Raw genomic sequence first — 24,201 nt, forward strand, 5'->3', positions numbered from 1 at the left:
TAAAGTGATGTGATCCCTAGCAACCCCTGTCCACGATAGGTGCTGAGTCCAAACTATAGTATTATCGTTACTAGAGGCGGTATAGTTTAACACTGTATAAGCATAATAACAAGCATTCATAGATCATGTATAACATGCGGGAGCAGTTAGCGTTGTAAAGTGTTTGCGTTGTGTGTTGTGATTTGATATTAAACGTATGTAACACCCAAAAGTGCGTTAAAAGAAAATGGGTTCGAGTATACTCACAGTATGTGTTTAACAAGTAAACACAGCTTGATTGGATTGAAGGGAGTGCGTTGGAGTTAGCCTGAGCATAGAACAGTAGCGTAAGCATTGAGCAATCGAGCGGATGGTCATCTGAGCGGAACACCATTCGAACGGATGGCCATTCGAATGAGTGTGCTTTGTTTGGAAAATTGTTAAAGGTTGAAATTTAATCAAATCGTTCAAAAAGGTTCCCAATGTTGAAACGATTTTAAATAAGAGACAGGTTACTTGGTCGAATGGTCATTCGATCGGATGGTCATCCGATCGGATGGCCTTTCGAGTGAGTGATCTGTTATTTGAGATTTGGTAAAAATTTCTAAGTAGAAAGTTTGGAGTTTAACGGAGACGACGTGACGATGTGTCAAACAATGGAAAAACACACCAAGTCCAGCTCATTGGATCGAATGGAAAAACCCGTTAATCGGTTATCTCTCTGGTGGAAATCCGTTTTCAAGCCGGCTCTCAACTAAGGAATGAGTAGAGAGTCTGAATGAGCCCAGAACCCATCGGTTTTCGTGTGAAAAGTTAAAATCAGATGAGAAGTGTTGAAATCTTGTTGAGATTTAGTTAAAAAGTGTGAAATCTCTTAGATCCAGAACCAATCTCGATCAAATGATGTCCCTTAACCGTTTGCCGGAGCAAAACAAGGTGGAAACCACCTTCAAGAGGTCCAAATCAGTGATGTCAGAGAAAAAGTAAGTGTTTGTGTGTGGTCTTGATGGAGAGGATGATGTAGAAGTGATTAGTGATGATGATTGTACAAGATTTGAGGAGAAAAGATTCCCAAAAAGCCTTGAATCGCGAATAAAGGTGACTAAGAGCGACTTGAGTGCGGGTGGTCGGATGGAGATGTCAAATCAGTGAAAGGGAGGTGTAAGGGTAGTATTTATATTGTGAGAGGGCGAGTTAAGTCGGTGGAGAGTGGCGTTCGGTCGAATGGGTTGTCCGGTCGAATGGCCATTCGGTCGGATGGTCATCCGGACGGAAGTCCATTCGATCGGTTGCTTATTCGATCAGCCGAATTGCGTTTTGTTAGTTTCCCAACTTTGTTTCGTATGTTAAGCGTTGCGTTGCGTTTAATCGAGCTGCGAGTAAGCGTTTGAGCGTATAAGCGTTGCGTTTATAACCACATAACATATAAACCACCAATCACACAAGTAACACACAAAACACAAGTAAAAGCATAAAGTAATTCTGTGTTTCGAGTTTGCGTTGCGATTGCGTTGAGTTTGTGTTGTGATAAAGTTAAAATGAGATAACTTCGTTTTGAATAAGTGTTGTAATATGCGTTTGAAAACATAGTTTTAAAATAGTTAACCCATAACGATAATCGGAATCTCGGGAGTACAAGCGTTTAACGAATGAAATGAACACGATGAGTAATGACCCGAAAAGTCGGGTTGTTACACATTTGGCGCTGGAGAGGAGGGTGACAGCGGCGGGAAAAAAGAGAATACGTATAAACCAGGCAACCAGTCAATTCGTTTCCATAATACTCAGTTTCCAAAATCAATTCACAACAATTTGTTTCCATAATACTCAGTTTCCAAAATCAATTCACATCAATTCGTTTTCAAAATCATGCATAAATTTGGTTATTTATGTTGTTTGCCTGTTTGTGTATCTCAGCAGGTTATTATGCTCTTAATAATTTGGTTAACTGTTTTAGACTTTTGGTTGTCCTCTGTAGTACATGAAAGTATAAAGCAGCAATTTGGTTAACTATTTTGATTTGGCATAAAAGATAAGCAATTTGGTTTTAGTTGTATAATTTGATTCAGCATAAAACATAGGTGTATAATTTGGTTAACTGTTTAGAATATTAGAACTTTTTTTTATGTTTTCTATTACCAAATACTGGATTTTGGTTATTTGGATTTATGAATTTAGTAATTTTTGTTTTAATTTGTTTACCCCGAACCGGACTCAATGGTACACCGTACCGGATCGTACCGAAATGAACCTACCCCCCTCCGTACCGAATTCGTCCCATCTAGTGAATTGCGAACCCGAACCGCGTACCCGTACCGGAGCGAACCGCGAATTAGGTGACTATGGGTGAGACCCTATAGTGGTGAGAGTTTTCGTGAGATGTCACATTTATGATTTAACAAATTGTATTTTTGCCATTATTATCACCAACCAAATTAAATATTTGAAAATATTTTGAAATCACTCAAAAAACCAATTATCATCATTTTCCTTCGTTTTCTAATATTTTAAGTAAAACAATATATTTTGGATTTGGTGAAGCTTTTAAGTAATATGTAAGCATATTTAAAAAAATTAATAACCAATTTCATATTTAATTAATTTGGTTAATTCGGTTATTGATATAATAACTATACATAATTGCATTCAGGGATATCTTGGGTTGTTGAATGTCTTGCAACATAATCTCAGTAAGATCAACTTGATCTTCTTCTTTAACCTCCACTAACTCAATGGAGAACAACTGCTTATTTTTCCACACATGTCCTGGCACATATTTTTTCACTATACCCAAAACATTCACCCTTGGTTCTTTTATCTTCAATCTCTTTATGTGTTAGTCTTCTAGAGTTTAAGGGTTTAGGTTTAGCAAAACTAGGAGCAGGTAACAAGGGTAGATTATGTCCAACTTCTTATGTGGGAAAAAATAAGACAGGTGGAACTTGTAAACTATAAGTGTAGTTGTTACGGTTGTTCATTTATTTATTATCATCGTTTGCATCAATATGAAAGAATAAATAATTTTGTTGTTCATTTATTTATTATCATGGTAATTTGCATCAAGTACAATATGAAAGAATAAAGAATTTTCAAGACTGGAAATATTTACTAGAAGGTGATGATGAATTGCATTCAAACCAAAATCCCAACTAGGCTTAGAGGAATCTGGAGCGTGTGCATTCAGCAGGAAGACCGTTAGTAAAGCGTCTGCGGTCATTGCAGTAGTTGTAGATCATGTGCTTGTTCTGCACCCACCTAATCCTGTTTCGGCCAGCTGCATCGACTCCTTGAGTTCTCCATGCCTGGTTGTCATTTACAGAGCTTGTCGACCTTGAGTTAGGACCAACTTTATCGGCATTGGCATTGAATTTCCTGTAGTAAGCGGTGAAAGGTGCGTTTTTCCAGTCAGTTTTCACACGCCCACCCTGGGTTGCCCAGTCATCTGCATTCCACAGGCTGGCGTACACTCTCATCGGTTGGCTCTTGGGAAAGGGAACTCCAGCAGCCTCATGGTTGTTAAACACCCTCACTGGTATGTTATCAATCAAGAAACTGTAGTAAAATGTAGTTGAAGATCAGTACATGTCAGTAGTACGGGTAACTTGTGTGCATAGATCGAATGTGAGATGGACTTACATGATTCTTTGTGCGTTCCATACAATAGTGTAGGTGTGGAAGGCGGCAGTTGGGTCGAACCATAGGTGAAACTGTTGTTCCTTATCTCCTTTCCCTTGCGAGTATACGTTGGTGTGGATTGTGTAAGGGCTTCCTGTGGTGTTGCCCAAGAACTCAAAGTCTATCTCATCATGCCCTGCGCCTTGTGACGATAACTGGTGTACAAAGTCAGTCATGCTTTTTGTTAGGGACTTGGTAACTATGATATAATGTCAAGATACAAATTTTGAAATCATGAGGGCATGGACTACTTACATAGAAGGTGGTGACTGTACCAGCAGAGTTTCCAGGTACTAGTTTGAGTTGCATGTCGAACCTTCCAAAGAGGTACTCGTGCTTGGACTGGAAACCCGACCCGGAGTACTGATCGAGTGAAAGGGAGAGATCCTGACCGCCATTGGAAATTTTAGCACGTTCGCCTCCAAAAGTGATGTCCATTTCGTCATAAAAGCTTCCTGCCGATGCAGCTACAATCAGACATGAAATTGCTAGAGCAACTGCACAAGTATTATGGCTTGAATGTCCCATTATTCTTCTCAACCGAACTAGTGTGTATGTATGTGTGTGAAAGATAGAGAGAGGAAGAGATGTGATGGGTTTATGTTTAATTTCAGTGATGGTTTATATATATATATAGGTGTGGCTACATGATCACAAGTTTGCCGTAGGAACCATCCTGGTTGGTGGACAAGAGGTGACTCCACCGAAAAATGATTAGAAGACACCCATTTACGCGTGCCAACTCATGGAGAACAATTATTGCTTGTGTTTCTCGACACACACATATTTATGTGAAACTTCCTTCCACTATTCCATTGAAAATATTTTCAGTCATAACATTAATGGTTAGTGTTCCAAATGGAAGGTTTTACTTATTTTTTCTGAGGTTATAATTTTAAATATGAATTAAATATGAATATTTTCAAATTATTAATCACTAAACTAAGTTATTTATTACATTTATTTAGACCATCAATATTAGTCACTCTAAGGGTGTACGGGGCGTAAGCGGGGAGAGGGTTCGGTGACCGATGTTCCCGATCGGGAACACCGCCGCCATCAACGCGGGGACCCGAATCGTGGGGTGATATCGGTGTGGAGTCACCGCTGTTTGTGCACGAGAATTGAGGAACGGTAATGTGGGCAACGGTCGGATTTTTTTTTAAAAAAAAAAATCACTTTTTTAAAACATATATAAATAACCATCCCATTCACTCCATTTTTTTATACTCAAACCATATCAATCTCACACATTTTTTATACTCTCCAACCACACCCACTTCACTTTATTTTTTATACTCTCAAACCACACCCTCTTCACACCGAGCAATGGAGAACCAACCCCGCGAGGCCATGAAAAAAACTAAGGGACGGGGCTCGCAACCGTCTCGTGGTGGTTCGAGCGGTGCAAGTGCTCAACCACAACCCCCTTTCGGATACACTTCACAACCCCCGTTTTTTTTCCAACAACCTTCACACCCCTCGTTTTACAACACCCAACAACCCAATTTCGGCTATTTTCAAAATTTGTTATCAATGGACGCTCCTCCTCAATCCCCCGCCTTCGACCCATATGCTTTTCGTGCCCCACAAGTTCCATCTACACGAGAAAATGTCGAACGTCCTCTACCTATTTTCGACGACGAGGACGATGAGGTAGTGCCCGAAACTCAAAATTTGGGCGACGAGGACGAGGAAGATGAATATAATGTGGATGAAGACGCGGGCAACGAAGAAGATGACGCTCGGGAAAAAAAGGGAAAACGAAGAGCACGAATTGGACAAAGGTTGAAGAAGAGGCGTTGGCAAAGGCGTGGGTACATTACTCTACCAACAAAAAGAAGGGCAATCAACAAAACCGCGAAAGTTTTTGGCGTAAGATTTTAGAGCATTTTAACAAAACTGTCGGTGGAAGTAACCGAACCGTTCATCAAGTACCGTCTAAATGGAACCCGATGATGACGAAAATAAACTTTTTCAACGGCCTATACCAACAAGCGGTAAAAATTATATTTTTTTTAACATTGTATATTTTTAATTTTTTTTCGAAGTTCATATTTTTTTAACACTTATTTTTTTAACACTTATTATTTTATTTTTATTATTTTATAATATGTATGATCGCACACGAGGAAGCGGATGTAAGCATCTCGACGTGATGAAAGTCGCGTTAAAAGAATTTAAAGATAAATTTCCGAACGGTTTTCAACATGTCGAGGTGTGGGAGGTCGTTCGAAGACACGAGAAATGGGCCCAAGTCCCATTGTTGGGTGAGGAAGGTGAAGGTTCGGCACATAAAAGAAAGCCCGTTGATGTGGACCCTTCGATACCGGATATGAATGAAGACCCCTCGCCACAAAGACCACAACAGCGAGACAAGCGTCAAGCTACATTGTCCGAGGGAAGCTCGGCCGAGTTGGCGGCACAATTCAAAGAGTACACCGCCATGAAAGAAACCAAGCAAGCGGTAGAATTGGAGGCGATCGAATTGAGGAAAAAAAGAGAGTCGGAGGCTCGCGAGCTCATATCGGAACAACGCGAGACGATGAAAAACTACAATTACGATCGAGATATGAAAATATTCCTCAAGCCGCACGACGATGCTCCGCCAAGTATGTTGCCGTTCATCCTCGCCCGAAAGCGCGAAATCGCTAACAAGTACGGGTGGCCATGCGATTTCTAAAATTTTAATTTTCTAGTTTTAGTGTAATTTTTATTTTCTAGTATGAATGTGATTTTTATTTTTCTAGTTTGAATGTATTTTTTTTTTTAATTTAATGAAATGTCTTTTATTTAATTTTTATTTTTATTAATATTATTTTAATTTATAAACATGCATAATTTTACAAAAAAAAAAAAAACCCAAGTCCCCTAAGAGGGGAGTGCCGCCATCAAAATGGGGTGTTAGAGGAGTTTAAGAGGGGAGTTGACGTTTAAGAGGGGAGTTGACGTGGCACTAGTTGATTGGTTGGGCGTAAGAGAGGGGACTCACCTCTTAGGTGAGTGCCCCTTACACCCTAAGTTTACTTAGGCTAAAGGGTGTGGGTTAATGGTTGGGACATGATTCGCCTCCCATCCAAGACGAACCGGCACCACCAGTATTCGCTCTTCACCTGGATGCCGCAGGAAATAATGGGGAGAGTGGGAGTCGAACCTGGATCACAAGGAACACCAAGTCTTTCCTCAACTACTCTACCACTATCTCATTGACGATCAATATTAGTCATTCTAAGTTTATTTATATTTACTGCCCGCTTGCTCTATCTTATTAACATGTCATGTATGAAAAAGAAAAGCATGACTGCTTGGGATAACCATAAATAACAAAAATATAAATGATTTCAAATGTTTGAAATAAATAAATAACTTATACTGAAAATGTAACGAGATTTAATTTTCCTATATAAAATCCTGCTTGAAAAGTTTATTTGAGAACACTTTTTTATCTAAGAATGCTATACATCCAAATATCTTTTTTTTAATATTTAAAATGTCTACTACAAAGTCTACTACAGTTCTAATAAAACTTTGATACAACGTCCTAAAATATAGTATGATTAAGTGGTTGTTGCGGAAACGTATGATTCGAATCAATTGTTGTAGAATATTGTCGTCGATTGTTGTAGAATCTTGTCGTTTATTGGTAATGGTGATGGTGGTGGTCATTGGGAGCAAGAGAAATAAGTTGTGAGAGGTTTAGGTGGTGGCCGGAGTGGTGGTGATAGTGAGCCGTATAGTGGCCGGAAGAAACAAGATGTAAACGTGGTGGATAAAAGAAATCTAGAGCGGTTCTTGAACTTCCGAAAGCACCCGGCTTGTTTGTAGGACACCTTGCTTCTATGTATGTATGAGAAATGGTTGAATAATGGTGGATGATGGTGGTAGTATGGTGAGGGGGTGGCGGTCGTAGGTGGTTATGGAGGAAGAGAGAGAGCTTTGTTGTTGTGGTGAGTTGATGAAATGAAGGTTGTTAACTCTCATGTATACTTATAGACCAATCTTATGAATGTCCAACATGTATTATGTTCTCTAGATACCCCACCATTACAATTTAATAATCAAACAAAATGGAGGTGGGTCACCCCTAGTGGTATAAATAAATAAATGAAATGCAGGTATAAATGCATGAATAGATGTTTAAATACATAAAATGGAGGTATAAATAAATGAAATTAAGGTATAAATAAATGAAATGAAGGCATAAATAAATGAAATAGAGGTATTATTACATGAAATGAAAGTATAAAAATTGAAATACATGAAATAGAGTAATAAAAGTGAGAAATGTATAAAAAAATAAATGATTCGGTTAGGTTCGGTTAATTTCGATTAACCGATGGTAAAAAAAATATCCGTTAACCGACTTTCGGTTAATTCGGTTTCGGTTAATTTCGGTTCGGTTTTGTCGGTTTTCGGTTCGGTTTCGGTTAACGGTTCAGTTATTGCACACCCCTAATATGATTTAGACGAGATTCGATTGTATCGGGTTTTGTTTTGAAAGGTTTAGCGTTTAACCACCATACTTATTATTATTATTATTATTGCTAAAGCACAAGAACACGTCGGCACATAAGCACGTAGTCACGTAGGCACATAAACCACAGAGGCACGTAAGCACGTAATCCACGTAGGCACATATATTGCACGTATTCACCTATATTTTGCACGTATTCACCTACATATTTTGCACGTATTCACCCATCTTACAAGTCCGCGTTGCGCGTTCGAGAGTTGCGAGCGATAGCGAGTAACGGATCGAGTAACGTTGCGAGTAGTATAGCGTCGAGCATAGCGTACGAGAGTTCTTATTTTATATGCGTTTAGTTAGCGTTTGAGATTCGATAGCTGTGCGAGTTGTGCGCGTTTTGTAAAGCGGTGAGCGGAAAAACGTATAGTCTCCAAAATCGAAACATATAAACATGTAGGCACATAAAATCGATAACGCGTAAAATCAGCGATTGCGGCTTAGAATCAAAATAGAGTGTGCCCTGGGTGTTGGGCATTGACTACCCAAAGTGATTCGATTATTCTCAACGTCCTCGGGTGCACGCTCTGGCCTAATAGACTGTGCTCTCGCCAAAACACCGCGATCGGCACTCATCCTTCCAGTTACTACGTGACCCGAGTCGTCAGAACAATCAATCGAGACTTTGGTGAGAGTTTTGTAAAATCAAGGTAATGAGTGGAATGTGTCATTAAGGTGCGGGTTTCACCCCTAACTTAACAACTTGCCCCAAGACACTCCTTTACCAAATAGAGAGAGAGAGATTTTCGTTGAGATGCGGATGTCACTCCTAACTCAACGAAGTTTCTCATGTTGAGAGTAAAAATACGTGTAGAGTGAGTGATCTTATCGAGAGTTCTTGGTTTTCAAGCCTAATCTCGATCCAATCACTCGGTTGTGTTATGCGAGTGTTTTCGAAAACGTGTGTATTGTGTTAGCCTTAAGAAAGGCAAAAGTAATTTTGAACCTTAGGAAAGGTTCCTTTGTGCGAAACTGTAGTATGAGGTGTTCACACAAAGATGTAGTTTTCGCGAGTTCGAGCGAGAGTATCAATAGTAGGTTCGTACGAATCCCCTACTGGGTTCGCACAGAGCGGGTCTGTTGGTACTTAGACTATAGACTAGGTCAATCCTAAGACTCAACCTAATTCCCTATAGTTGTGGCTGTGATACCAATCTGTCACACCCCAACCGATGGCGGAAAGATCGGGGCACGACACTAGGCGAATCAGATTGCTCAAGAGATCCATAGCAACTATTTGTAACCAATATTTTTAAAGGTTAATTGTCCCATACCAATCAACAAATATTCAACAAGTAATTATTACAGATAGCGAGTTTCTCTCGAACAAAACAAGTCCGACAACCTAGATTTCTATTAGATGAGTTTCTAGACTGCCTATCTTGATTCCAGCAAACAAGTCCATCAACCTGTTACATACGTTAAAATAAAGTCAATACATAAAATGTAAAGGTGAGTACACAAGTTTGTATAGTATATAGTAGAGAAAGCGTTTTTACGCATAACCAGCATGTATCACGTAACGGGCGAAAGCAAGTAACTATCACCCAATGATTACAACTTAACCATGAGACTGCGTTGTAGAGTATGCGTGACACATGTTTAGCGAACACGTGAAGTAAAGTGATGTGATCCCTAGCAACCCCTGTCCACGATAGGTGCTGAGTCCAAACAATAGTACTATCGTTACTAGAGGCGGTATAGTGTAACACTGTATAAGCATAGTAAAAAGCATTCATAGATCATGTATAACATGCGGGAGCAGTTAGCGTTGTAAAGTGTTTGCGTTATGTGTTGTGTTTTGATATTAAACGTATGTAACACCCAAAAGTGCGTTAAAAGAAAATGGGTTCGAGTATACTCACAGTATGTGTTTAACTAGTAAACACAGCTTGATTGGATTGAAGGGAGTGCGTTGGAGTTAGCCTGAGCATAGAACAGTAGCGTAAGCATTGAGCAGTGCGTAAATAGTATGTCGGATGATTGAGTGTTCGAAAGGTGATCCGAATGGATGAGTCTCCAATCGAGCGGATGGTCATCTGAGCGGAACACCATTCGAACGGATGGCCATTCGAATGAGTGTGCTTTGTTTGGAAAATTGTTAAAGGTTGAAATTTAATCAAATCGTTCAAAAAGGCTCCCAATGTTGAAACGATTTTAAATAAGAGACAGGTTACTTGGTCGAATGGTCATTCGATCGGATGGTCATCCGATCGGATGGCCTTTCGAGTGAGTGATCTGTTATTTGAGATTTGGTAAAAATTTCTAAGTAGAAAGTTTGGAGTTTAACGGAGATGACGTGACGACGTGTCAAACAATGGAAAAACACACCAAGTCTAGCTCATTGGATCGAATGGAAAAACCCGTTAATCGGTTATCTCTCTGGTGGAAACCCGTTTTCAAGCCGGCTCTCAACTAAGGAATGAGTAGAGAGTCTGAATGAGCCCAGAACCCATCGGTTTTCGTGTGAAAATTAAAATCAGATGAAAAGTGTTGAAATCTTGTTGAGATTTAGTTAAAAAGTGTGAAATCTCTTAGATAAAAAAAAAAAAAAAAAAAAAAAAAAAAAAAAAAACAGAACCAATCTCGATCAAATGATGTCCCTTAACCGTTTGCCGGAGCAAAACAAGGTGGAAACCACCTTCAAGAGGTCCAAATCAGTGATGTCAGAGAAAATGTAAGTGTTTGTGTGTGGTCTTGATGGAGAGGATGATGTAGAAGTGATTAATGATGATGATTGTACAAGATTTGAGGAGAAAAGATTCCCAAAATGCCTTGAATCGCGAATAAAGGTGACTAAGAGCGACTTGAGTGCGGGTGGTCGGATGGAGATGTCAAATCAGTGAAAGGGAGGTGTAAGGGTAGTATTTATAGTGTGAGAGGGCGAGTTAAGTCGGTGGAGAGTGGCGTTCGGTCGAATGGGTTGTCCGGTCGAATGGCCATTCGGTCGGATGGTCATCCGGACGGAAGTCCATTCGATCGGTTGCTTATTCGATCAACCGAATTGCGTTTTGTTAGTTTCCCAACTTTGTTTCGTATGTTAAGCGTTGCGTTGCGTTTAATCGAGCTGCGAGTAAGCGTTTGAGCGTATAAGCGTTGCGTTTATAACCACATAACATATAAACAACCAATCACACAAGTAACACACATAACACAAGTAAAAGCATAAAGTAATTCTGTGTTTCGAGTTTGCGTTGCGATTGCGTTGAGTTTGTGTTGTGATAGAGTTAAAATGAGATAACTTCGTTTTGAATAAGCGTTGTAATATGCGTTTGAAAACATAGTTTTAAAATAGTTAACCCATAACGATAATCGGAATCTCGGGAGTACAAGCGTTTAACGAATGAAATGAACACGATGAGTAATGACCCGAAAAGTCGGGTTGTTACACATTTGGCGCTGGAGAGGAGGGTGACAGCGGCGGGAAAACAGAGAATACGTATAAACCAGGCAACCAGTCAATTCGTTTCCATAATACTCAGTTTCCAAAATCAATTCACAACAATTTGTTTCCATAATACTCAGTTTCCAAAATCAATTCACAGCAATTCGTTTTCAAAATCATGCATAAATTTGGTTATTTATGTTGTTTGCCTGTTTGTGTATCTCAGCAGGTTATTATGCTCTTAATAATTTGGTTAACTGTTTTAGACTTTTGTTGTCCTCTGTAGTACATGAAAGTATAAAGCAGCAATTTGGTTAACTATTTTGATTTGGCATAAAAGATAAGCAATTTGGTTTTAGTTGTATAATTTGATTCAGCATAAAACATAGGTGTATAATTTGGTTAACTGTTTAGAATATTAGAACTTTTTTTTATGTTTTCTATTACCAAATACTGGATTTTGGTTATTTGGATTTATGAATTTAGTAATTTTTGTTTTAATTTGTGTCACACCCCCAAAATCCACCCGCGGAGTACCACCGCTTGGAGGCGTGACATGACCGGGATCAAGCCATCAATCATATCAAACATAGCATTTTATAATAATAAAAGTAATTAATGTAATTCATCATGACATGATTGATGTTCAAAACCAAACATTGTTTAAGTAGCGGAAGCATAGTAATGTAATCTCAAAATAGTTATAAGTTCAGATATTGTTCATGATCCGTATCCCACAACGACCTGCTCCTCCCTGTGCAAGCTCCATAATGTACCTAAGGTCCTGCAAGGCATGCAGCAAATAATCAACAAACTAGTTGAGCGAGTTCACAGAAAGCAAGTGCGTAATAGTAATGCGTAAGTTCATCTAGTGGGGGGTTTCCCCATGTATATACTACTGGTGAGGGATTCTCACATTTATCCTTTATAATGGGGGCTTCCCATTATGGTACTTACTAGACTAGTGCAACCATGTGTTCTTCTTAAACCGAGAACAGGAATACGTACTGGGTCACGTAGGCTTTACGTGACGTGCCCTTCCCCGAGGACAGTGGTACGCGTTGGGGCTACGTAGGCTTTACGCAGCGTGTCCTTCCGACCCGGAAGACAGTAGATGGTATTGGGTTACGTAGGCTTTACGTAACGTGTCCTCCCGACCCGGGAGACAAATGGCAAATACTGGGTTACGTAGGCTTTACGTAACGTGTCCTGACTATTCTGAGGACGATGGTCTATAGTCTAGTGAATGCGTAAGTACGAGTAACTCCTTCAATATCAACATATCCAACCCAATTCCCAACCCGGGAATCCCATGCCTTGGCTGTGTGAACTCACCTTGGATTGCTCGGCAGATACACAAAGAGTACAGGTAAGCTAGTAAATGGTCAACCACGTCCTATCATGGTTATTATACAAGTCAGGTTTTGACTAAGGTAATACACGTGTGCATCACATATGTTAACACGTTACTATCACGTATGCATGTAAACAGGTAAGAGCATAGCATTAACATTCATGTGCGATCCAATGTCTAAGCCCGAAAGTCAATCAACCCAAATAACATTCAACCAATTCATATAACGGCCCAATCTAAACAGTCCAGATTCTCAATCGGCCCAAATAGTAAACGCATACTAGTCCAATAACAAACAGTCCACAAATCCAATCATTTGGCCCAAACGATTGGGCCCGTGACAGTGTGCGTCCAAAATAATGTACGTGCATATTGGTCTCGAGTCGCAACGGGGATTATGAGTCGCAACAGGAGATTGCTAGTCGCAACGGGAGATTACGAGTCGCAATGGTGATCGCGGCTTGTCATGGTTTGGTTACGAGTCGCAACATGACTCGCAACCAGGATCTCGGCTCGTGCTGATGCGGTCTCGAGTCGTAATCCGGACTCGCAATCTCGGTCCCGTGTGTGCCGCTTGTGCGATCAGTTTAATTGTTCGAGATTCAAGCTGTCAGTTACAAATCATATGCAGTTTCCTTATACAACAATTATCAATTAACACCAACCCACAAATCAATTAACCAAATTATCGATTAAACATGGTATTTTATCAAGAACTCTTATGAACCCTAATCCACCACAACATGAACAATATTCCAACATAACACTAATCATATAAACAGGCATCTGGAATCACTAACTTACACTCAAACAAGTCAATTAATTCATCCAAAACATTGTGTAACAATCCAGTCAAACAAGCATGCATTTCGGTTCAAATCATCCTCACCCAAAATACGATTAACAACCTAGATTGATTCCTATATGTGAGCCGATCAACAACACACAATTTACTACTATCACAAGCAATCATGTTAACAAGAATCCTCGGTTATCAAGCAATTATCTCTAATAACATCATCATACAAACAAAATCATAAAATCAATAACATTTATCACTAACCGGAAATAAGAGAGGGAACAAGGATGATCCAAGTAGGGAAAGATCTTTGCCGTCGGGTCCTAAGCAAGCCGAGAGAGAGAGATAGAGAGCAAGTAGGGTTTGTGTGTGTTATGTGTTTTGCAAAAACAATGAAATCAAACCCCTACTCTTGGTTTTGGTGTTTGCGAGTGGGGAGTGGGCCGAGCCCACTCGGTTGCCTAATGGGTCCGCGTACAAGGTGTGGCCCAAAAGGGGCTTGTGCACTCGAACGTAGTGTTGTGCGGTTCGGGTCATGATGTGCGGTTCAATTAATACACACATAAAACACACACATATTACAAAAATGCACATAACATAATCACGTAATTATTCGATTAATAACGTTCTCATAACCATGTATCGTTACACAAAGTAAGTCTAAAGTCCGAGTTGTCGCATTATCCCCAACTAATTGGAAATTTCTTCCCGAAATTTGGTATGCACTCACTGAGGAAGCTAGGTAAGTTCAATCGTTCACTAGTTTTCCTGGGGTGTCACATCCTCCCCCCGTTGATCTGGAATTTCGTCCCGAAATTCCGAAGTAGTAGCTTCAGTCTCAGTAGTGGTTGCATTGGTTCCGAATAACTGGGGGTACTTTTCTGTCATCCTGTCTTCGCGTTCCCAGGTGTACTCTGGACCACGTTTGGAGTTCCAACGAACTCGAACAAGAGGGATTCTCTTGTTTTTGAGGTCCTTCACATCCCGGTCCGTGATTTCAACTGGTTCCTCGACGAACTGCAACCGCTCGTCGATAGTGAGTTCTTTGAAAGGAATGATGAGGTTTTCATCTGATAGGCACTTCTTTAGGTTTGACACATGAAAGACATTGTGAACTGCCCCGAGTTCAGCTGGTAGATTCAACTTGTATGCTACTTTGCCAATCTTTTCTATGATCTCGAATGGTCCGACGTACCGCGGATTCAGTTTGCCCCGTTTGCCAAAACGTACTACACCCTTCCAGGGTGAAACTTTTAGTAAAACCCGGTCCCCGACCTGAAATTCCAATGGCTTTCTACGCTTGTCCGCGTAGGCTTTCTGACGGTCGCGTGCTGCCGCCATGCGTTGTCGTATCTATGCGATCTTTTCTGTGGCGTCCACTACAATCTCTGGACCCGTAATCTGACTATCCCCACCTCTGCCCAACAGAGAGGTGACCGGCATTTACGTCCGTACAATGCCTCAAATGGAGCGGCTTGAATGCTAGTGTGATAGCTGTTATTATACGAGAACTCCACCAAAGGGAGGTGCTTTTCCCAGCCGTTGCCGAAGTCTATAACGCATGCCCGAAGCATGTCTTCGAGAGTTTGGATCGTACGCTCAGACTGCCCATCCGTCTGAGGATGATATGCTGTGCTCATGTCTAGTCGTGAGCCGAAAGATTTGTGCATCGCTTGCCATAGCTCTGACGTGAATCGTGCATCGCGATCCGAAATGATGGAGATGGGCACCCCGTGCCTCGAAACAACCTCTTTAAGATAGACGTCTGCGAGAGTGGAGAACTTATCCGTTTCCTTTATAGGTAAGAAGTGTGCAGACTTGGTGAGTCGATCCACGATCACCCATATGGTATCATTCCCACGCTGGGACCTAGGTAGGCCTGTAACGAAATCCATGGAAATTTCTTCCCATTTCCATTGAGGTATCTTAGGCTGCTGAAGTAGACCCGCTGGTTTCTGGTATTCGACCTTGACTCTCGCACAGGTCAAACACTTTCCAACGTATGTAGCGATGTGGGCCTTCATGCTAGGCCACCAATAAGTAGTTTTGATGTCGTGGTACATTTTGTCCGACCCTGGATGTACCGAGTAGCGAGACTTGTGAGCTTCGTCCATTACAAGTTCGCGTAGTCCGCCATAAAGTGGGACCCAAATACGCCCCGTTACATAGTAAGCGTCGTCTGCCTTCTGTTCCAATCGTTGTCGTGAGCCGCGTAAGGCTTCAGCCTTGACGTTTTCGGGTTTCAATGCTTCTACCTGAGCATCTCGTATCTGTGCAGGAAGGCTAGACTGAATCGTAAGCTGTAGCACTCGCACGCGCCGTGGTAGAGTGTCTTTCCGACTGAGGGCATCAGCCACAACATTGGCCTTGCCTGGATGGTACTTGATAGCGCATTCGTAATCGTTCAGTAACTCGACCCATCGTCGTTGACGCATATTCAATTCCTTCTGCTTGAAAATATGCTCGAGACTCCTGTGATCGGTGTAAATCGTGCACTTGGTACCGTACAGGTAGGGTCGCCATATCTTAAGCGCGAAAACTACAGCTCCCAGCTCTAAATCGTGCGTCGTGTAGTTCCGTTCGTGTATCTTAAGTTGGCGTGAAGCGTAAGCAATGACCTTGTCGCGCTGCATTAACACGCATCCAAGACCCTGGATGGATGCATCACAATATACTACGAAATCGTCCGTGCCCTCTGGCAATGAGAGGATAGGTGCACTGCAAAGTCTATCCTTTAAGTACTGGAAAGCAGTTTCCTGCGTGTTGCCCCAATGGTAGGTGACACCCTTCTGTGTCAGTAGTGTAAGTGGTTGCGCGATCTTGGAGAAGTCTTTGATAAACCGTCTGTAGTAACCCGCCAAGCCCAAGAATTGGCGTATTTCCGTTGGCGTACGTGGTGCAGGCCAGTTTCTGATCGAGTCTACCTTGGATGGATCGACATGGATCCCATCCTTGTTCACTACGTGGCCTAAGAAGTGGACTTCACGAAGCCAGAAGTCGCATTTCGAAAACTTAGCGTATAGTTGCTCCTTCCGAAGGAGTTCCAAAATGAGGCGTAGGTGCTGCTCGTGTTCCTCCTGACTCTTGGAGTAGATCAGAATGTCGTCGATGAATACTATGACGAACTTGTCAAGATAGGGTTTGCACACCCTGTTCATAAGATCCATAAATACAGCAGGCGCGTTCGTTAACCCGAACGGCATGACAAGAAACTCGTAGTGGCCGTAGCGAGTTCTGAATGCAGTCTTGGAGACGTCCTCATCCCGGACTCTCAGCTGATGGTATCCTGACCTCAAGTCTATCTTGGAATAGTAACTCGACCCTTGCAACTGGTCGAATAAGTCATCGATGCGCGGGAGAGGATAACTGTTCTTCACCGTCACCTTGTTGAGTTCACGGTAGTCGATGCACATTCTGAACGTACTGTCTTTCTTTTTCACAAATAACACTAGAGCTCCCCAAGGCGAAGAGCTTGGACGAATGAAGCCCTTTTCCAAGAGCTCTTGTAGCTGCTTTGACAATTCTTCCAATTCTGATGGAGCTAGACGATACGGTGCGCGAGCTATGGGTGCTGCTCCTGGAGCGAGCTCGATCTGAAATTCGACCTGACGATGAGGAGGTAATCCAGGTAAGTCTTCAGGAAATACCTGAGGAAAGTCACGTACAACTGGTATATCCTCCAGTCTCTTTTCCTTCGTCGATGCATCCGAAACAAGAGCCAAAATGGCTGTGTGACCCTTACGTAAGCATTTCTGAGCCTTCAAGAAAGAGATGATGCCAACCACCGCACCACTCTTGTCGCCTTGTACTTCGAGAGGTTCTTGACCCGAACGAGGAATGCGAATAATCTTCTCGCTGCATAAGATTTCTGCCTGGTGTTGGGATAACCAGTCCATCCCAATCACGACGTCAAAGCTACCCAAAACTATGGGAATGAGGTCGATAGAGAAAGCTTGACCAGCTAAGATAAGATCACAACCCTGAACTACGTGCGTGGTTTCTAGACTTTTACCGTTAGCTAACTCTACTACATGTTTGGTGGGTAAAAGTGTTGGTGCACGTTGTAGCAATTGACACATTTTCACAGACATATAGCTTGTATCCGCACCCGAATCAAACAAAACAGTAACATAAATATTGTCGAGGAGAAACTTACCCATAACTACGTTGGGATCGTTCACTGCGTCGCCTCGACCTAGTACGAATGCACAACCACGAGCTTCATTGCCGTTGTTGTTGTTTCCCCCGTTGTTGTTATTCCCGTTGCCCTGATTGTTGTTGCGGTTCTGGTTCTGGTTCAATTGAGGGCAATCACGCTTGAAGTGACCTTCAGCCCCACACTGGAAACATCCCCGGTTTCCACGCTGTGGCTGCTGCTGCTGGTTCTGTGGAGCTGGTTGTTGTGGTTGCTGGTTCTGATTTGCAGGACGAGGGCTCCTACAGTCTTTAGCCTCGTGCCCCATCTTGAGGCATCTTTGACAACGACCCTTGTTGCACTGGCCGCTATGATGCCTGTTGCAGTTGTGACACTTAGGGTGAAACCCTTGATACCTTCTTTGTCTATGACCACCAGAGGATTGCTGACTAGGACTCTGGTAGTGGTCAGTCTTCTGCTGCTGAGCTTGGGATTGAACGGATGCTGAACCTTTGCTAGAATCCCCATCCCACTTTCTTTTGCTGTCGCTAGTAGTAGCAGGAGTAGCTGAAGGAGTAACTGTAGCAGTAGCGTTGACACGCTTAGGCAGTTTGTTCTTGTTCTGATCCACTGCCTGGTAGGCGCTGAATTTCCTGGATATTGTCAAGATTAGCCGAGGTAACATGGCTCTGGATTTCTGGTGCCAACCCCTTGAGATACATCTCGATGCGCTTGTATGGAGGGTCTACCATAGTTGGGCACAGTACGGCCAGTTCATTCGACCGTTTTGTATACGCTTCGATCTCAGACCCAACCATTTTCAGATTATACAACTCGTCTTCCAGCTTGTGAATATCTTCACGCGTGCAATATTCTCTCTTGATAAGTTCCTTAAAATCGTTCCAGGGTGTGGCGTTAGCAGCTGCCAACCCAAGAATTTGCACCTGCGCATTCCACCAGGTTAGCGCGATTCCTTCCAAGGTGCCGGTGGCATACTTGACCTTGCGAGCCTCAGGGCACTCGCACATTTCGAATACTGACTCTAGCTTTTCAAACCAATGGAGGAGTCCCACTGCCCCCTCGGTGCCACTGAAAGAATTTGGACGACAGTCCATGAAGTTCTTGAATGTGCAGACAGGCTGCTGCGCGTGTTGACCTGCTTGAGCTGCTGCAACTGCCGCAGCAACTTGAGCTTGAACAAGAGCCTCTAGCTGGGCTTGAGTCATGTTGATTCGTCCAGACATGATCTTCATTGTAAAAAGTAGCATAAGTAAGAACGGTTCGCGAATAGGGCGATGACAGAAAAGAGTAAGCACGTAGGGATTCTCATGCTATAGTGTCATGTGTATCTAAACGTATACGAGCAAAGTTCTACATAGTTCTAGCGTACAGGCAATAAACATAAACCGTATTACCTAGAATGTCGAGTCTTGCACGTGGAGCGAAGCGTCGTTGTGGATCGTTGAGAGCACTGTTCTGGTTATAGTCCGGTTTTAATAAAAACGTTTTCCCATATTAAAACCAAGTTCTCTATAACCAATGGCTCTGATACCAATCTGTCACACCCCCAAAATCCACCCGCGGAGTACCACCGCTTGGAGGCGTGACATGACCAGGATCAAGCCATCAATCATATCAAACATAGCATTTTATAATAATAAAAGTAATTAATGTAATTCATCATGACATGATTGATGTTCAAAACCAAACATTGTTTAAGTAGCGGAAGCATAGTAATGTAATCTCAAAATAGTTATAAGTTCAGATATTGTTCATGATCCGTATCACACAACGACCTGCTCCTCCCTGTGCAAGCTCCATAATGTACCTAAGGTCCTGCAAGGCATGCAGCAAATAATCAACAAACTAGTTGAGCGAGTTCACAGAAAGCAAGTGCGTAATAGTAATGCGTAAGTTCATCTAGTGGGGGGTTTCCCCATGTATATACTACTGGTGAGGGATTCTCACGTTTATCCTTTATAATGGGGGCTTCCCATTATGGTACTTACTAGACTAGTGCAACCATGTGTTCTTCTTAAACCGAGAACAGGAATACGTACTGGGTCACGTAGGCTTTACGTGACGTGCCCTTCCCCGAGGACAGTGGTACGCGTTGGGGCTACGTAGGCTTTACGCAGCGTGTCCTTCCGACCCGGAAGACAGTAGATGGTATTGGGTTACGTAGGCTTTACGTAACGTGTCCTCCCGACCCGGGAGACAAATGGCAAATACTGGGTTACGTAGGCTTTACGTAACGTGTCCTGACTATTCTGAGGACGATGGTCTATAGTCTAGTGAATGCGTAAGTACGAGTAACTCCTTCAATATCAACATATCCAACCCAATTCCCAACCCGGGAATCCCATGCCTTGGCTGTGTGAACTCACCTTGGATTGCTCGGCAGATACACAAAGAGTACAGGTAAGCTAGTAAATGGTCAACCACGTCCTATCATGGTTATTATACAAGTCAGGTTTTGACTAAGGTAACACACGTGTGCATCACATATGTTAACACGTTACTATCACGTATGCATGTAAACAGGTAAGAGCATAGCATTAACATTCATGTGCGATCCAATGTCTAAGCCCGAAAGTCAATCAACCCAAATAACATTCAACCAATTCATATAACGGCCCAATCTAAACAGTCCAGATTCTCAATCGGCCCAAATAGTGAACGCATACTAGTCCAATAACAAACAGTCCACAAATCCAATCATTTGGCCCAAACGATTGGGCCCGTGACAGTGTGCGTCCAAAATAATGTACGTGCATATTGGTCTCGAGTCGCAACGGGGATTACGAGTCGCAACAGGATATTACTAGTCGCAACGGGAGATTACGAGTCGCAATGGTGATCGCGGCTTGTCATGGTTTGGTTACGAGTCGCAACATGACTCGCAACCAGGATCTCGGCTCGTGCTGATGCGGTCTCGAGTCGTAATCCGGACTCGCAATCTCGGTCCCGTGTGTGCCGCTTGTGCGATCAGTTTAATTGTTCGAGATTTAAGCTGTCAGTTACAAATCATATGCAGTTTCCTTATACAACAATTATCAATTAACACCAACCCACAAATCAATTAACCAAATTATCGATTAAACATGGTATTTTATCAAGAACTCTTATGAACCCTAATCCACCACAACATGAACAATATTCCAACATAACACTAATCATATAAACAGGCATCTGGAATCACTAACTTACACTCAAACAAGTCAATTAATTCATCCAAAACATTGTGTAACAATCCAGTCAAACAAGCATGCATTTCGGTTCAAATCATCCTCACCCAAAATACGATTAACAACCTAGATTGATTCCTATATGTGAGCCGATCAACAACACACAATTTACTACTATCACAAGCAATCATGTTAACAAGAATCCTCGGTTATCAAGCAATTATCTCTAATAACATCATCATACAAACAAAATCATAAAATCAATAACATTTATCACTAACCGGAAATAAGAGAGGGAACAAGGATGATCCAAGTAGGGAAAGATCTTTGCCGTCGGGTCCTAAGCAAGCCGAGAGAGAGAGAGATAGAGAGCAAGTAGGGTTTGTGTGTGTTATGTGTTTTGCAAAAACAATGAAATCAAACCCCTACTCTTGGTTTTGGTGTTTGCGAGTGGGGAGTGGGCCGAGCCCACTCGGTTGCCTAATGGGTCCGCGTACAAGGTGTGGCCCAAAAGGGGCTTGTGCTCTCGAACGTAGTGTTGTGCGGTTCGGGTCATGATGTGCGGTTCAATTAATACACACATAAAACACACACATATTACAAAAATGCACATAACATAATCACGTAATTATTCGATTAATAACGTTCTCATAACCATGTATCGTTACACAAAGTAAGTCTAAAGTCCGAGTTGTCACAATTTGTTTACCCCGAACCGGACTCAGTGGTACACCGTACCGGATCGTACCGAAATGAACCTACCCCCTCCGTACCGAATTCGTCCCATCTAGTGAATTGCGAACCCGAACCGCGTACCCGTACCGGAGCGAACCGCGAATTAGGTGACTATGGGTGAGACCCTATAGTGGTGAGAGTTTTCTTGTGAGATGTCACATTTATGATTTAACAAATTGTATTTTTGCCATTATTATCACCAACCAAATTAAATATTTGAAAATATTTTGAAATCACTCAAAAAACCAATTATCATCATTTTCCTTCGTTTTTTAATATTTTAAGTAAAACAATTTTGGATTTGGTGAAGCTTTTAAGTAATATGTAAGCATATTTAAAAAAATTAATAACCAATTTCATATTTAATTAATTTGGTTAATTCGGTTATTGATATAATAACTATACATAATTGCATTCAGGGATATCTTGGGTTGTTGAATGTCTTGCAACATAATCTCAGTAAGATCAACTTGATCTTCTTCCTTAACCTCCACTAACTCAATGGAGAACAACTGCTTATTTTTCCACACATGTCCTGGCACATATTTTTTCACTATACCCAAAACATTCACCCTTGGTTCTTTTATCTTCAATCTCTTTATGTGTTAGTCTTCTAGAGTTTAAGGGTTTAGGTTTAGCAAAACTAGGAGCAGGTAACAAGGGTAGATTATGTCCAACTTCTTATGTGGGAAAAAATAAGACAGGTGGAACTTGTAAACTATAAGTGTAGTTGTTACGGTTGTTCATTTATTTATTATCATCGTTTGCATCAATATGAAAGAATAAATAATTTTGTTGTTCATTTATTTATTATCATGGTAATTTGCATCAAGTACACTATGAAAGAATAAAGAATTTTCAAGACTGGAAATATTTACTAGAAGGTGATGATGAATTGCATTCAAACCAAAATCCCAACTAGGCTTAGAGGAATCTGGAGCGTGTGCATTCAGCAGGAAGACCGTTAGTAAAGCGTCTGCGGTCATTGCAGTAGTTGTAGATCATGTGCTTGTTCTGCACCCACCTAATCCTGTTTCGGCCAGCTGCATCGACTCCTTGAGTTCTCCATGCCTGGTTGTCATTTACAGAGCTTGTCGACCTTGAGTTAGGACCAACTTTATCGGCATTGGCATTGAATTTCCTGTAGTAAGCGGTGAAAGGTGCGTTTTTCCAGTCAGTTTTCACACGCCCACCCTGGGTTGCCCAGTCATCTGCATTCCACAGGCTGGCGTACACTCTCATCGGTTGGCTCTTGGGAAAGGGAACTCCAGCAGCCTCATGGTTGTTAAACACCCTCACTGGTATGTTATCAATCAAGAAACTGTAGTAAAATGTAGTTGAAGATCAGTACATGTCAGTAGTACGGGTAACTTGTGTGCATAGATCGAATGTGAGATGGACTTACATGATTCTTTGTGCGTTCCATACAATAGTGTAGGTGTGGAAGGCGGCAGTTGGGTCGAACCATAGGTGAAACTGTTGTTCCTTATCTCCTTTCCCTTGCGAGTATACGTTGGTGTGGATTGTGTAAGGGCTTCCTGTGGTGTTGCCCAAGAACTCAAAGTCTATCTCATCATGCCCTGCGCCTTGTGACGATAACTGGTGTACAAAGTCAGTCATGCTTTTTGTTAGGGACTTGGTAACTATGATATAATGTCAAGATACAAATTTTGAAATCATGAGGGCATGGACTACTTACATAGAAGGTGGTGACTGTACCAGCAGAGTTTCCAGGTACTAGTTTGAGTTGCATGTCGAACCTTCCAAAGAGGTACTCGTGCTTGGACTGGAAACCCGACCCGGAGTACTGATCGAGTGAAAGGGAGAGATCCTGACCGCCATTGGAAATTTTAGCACGTTCGCCTCCAAAAGTGATGTCCATTTCGTCATAAAAACTTCCTGCCGATGCAGCTACAATCAGACATGAAATTGCTAGAGCAACTGCACAAGTATTATGGCTTGAATGTCCCATTATTCTTCTCAACCGAACTAGTGTGTATGTATGTGTGTGAAAGATAGAGAGAGGAAGAGATGTGATGGGTTTATGTTTAATTTCAGTGATGGTTTATATATATATATAGGTGTGGCTACATGATCACAAGTTTGCCGTAGGAACCATCCTGGTTGGTGGACAAGAGGTGACTCCACCGAAAAATGATTAGAAGACACCCATTTACGCGTGCCAACTCATGGAGAACAATTATTGCTTGTGTTTCTCGACACACACATATTTATGTGAAACTTCCTTCCACTATTCCATTGAAAATATTTTCAGTCATAACATTAATGGTTAGTGTTCCAAATGGAAGGTTTTACTTATTTTTTCTGAGGTTATAATTTTAAATATGAATTAAATATGAATATTTTCAAATTATTAATCACTAAACTAAGTTATTTATTACATTTATTTAGACCATCAATATTAG

At 41.7% G+C, this 24,201-nt stretch overlaps 2 protein-coding genes across 2 annotated transcripts; both read right to left on the minus strand.

Moving 5' to 3' along the window:
• Window positions 1-3,014: 3,014 nt before the first annotated feature.
• Window positions 3,015-4,182, minus strand: LOC110920457 (xyloglucan endotransglucosylase/hydrolase protein 15). Its single transcript, XM_022164677.2, has 3 exons — window positions 3,910-4,182; window positions 3,616-3,809; window positions 3,015-3,531 (listed from the first exon to the last, which is right to left on the minus strand). Exons 1-3 carry the CDS (start codon window positions 4,180-4,182, stop codon window positions 3,135-3,137), a joined length of 864 nt encoding a protein of 287 aa, XP_022020369.1. The 3' UTR covers window positions 3,015-3,134.
• An 18,457-nt stretch (window positions 4,183-22,639) lies between these two features.
• On the minus strand, window positions 22,640-23,760 carry LOC110920454 (xyloglucan endotransglucosylase/hydrolase protein 15). Its single transcript, XM_022164675.2, has 3 exons — window positions 23,475-23,760; window positions 23,181-23,374; window positions 22,640-23,096 (listed from the first exon to the last, which is right to left on the minus strand). Exons 1-3 carry the CDS (start codon window positions 23,745-23,747, stop codon window positions 22,700-22,702), a joined length of 864 nt encoding a protein of 287 aa, XP_022020367.1. The 5' UTR covers window positions 23,748-23,760; the 3' UTR covers window positions 22,640-22,699.
• Window positions 23,761-24,201: the final 441 nt, after the last annotated feature.

Source organism: Helianthus annuus, chromosome 11 (genome assembly GCF_002127325.2).
Source record: "Helianthus annuus cultivar XRQ/B chromosome 11, HanXRQr2.0-SUNRISE, whole genome shotgun sequence".
Classification (NCBI taxonomy): domain Eukaryota; kingdom Viridiplantae; phylum Streptophyta; class Magnoliopsida; order Asterales; family Asteraceae; genus Helianthus; species Helianthus annuus.

Excerpts from the sequence above, each read along its gene's own strand:
- LOC110920457 (XM_022164677.2), bottom strand. The coding sequence starts at position 4,182 with ATGGGACATTCAAGCCATAATACTTGTGCAGTTGCTCTAGCAATTTCA. Across the intron at positions 3,810-3,909 it reads GTACAGTCACCACCTTCTAT|TTATCGTCACAAGGCGCAGG; the intron begins GTAAGTAGTCCA and ends TTTGTACACCAG. Across the intron at positions 3,532-3,615 it reads TGGAACGCACAAAGAATCAT|TTTCTTGATTGATAACATAC; the intron begins GTAAGTCCATCT and ends ATTTTACTACAG.
- LOC110920454 (XM_022164675.2), bottom strand. The coding sequence starts at position 23,747 with ATGGGACATTCAAGCCATAATACTTGTGCAGTTGCTCTAGCAATTTCA. Across the intron at positions 23,375-23,474 it reads GTACAGTCACCACCTTCTAT|TTATCGTCACAAGGCGCAGG; the intron begins GTAAGTAGTCCA and ends TTTGTACACCAG. Across the intron at positions 23,097-23,180 it reads TGGAACGCACAAAGAATCAT|TTTCTTGATTGATAACATAC; the intron begins GTAAGTCCATCT and ends ATTTTACTACAG.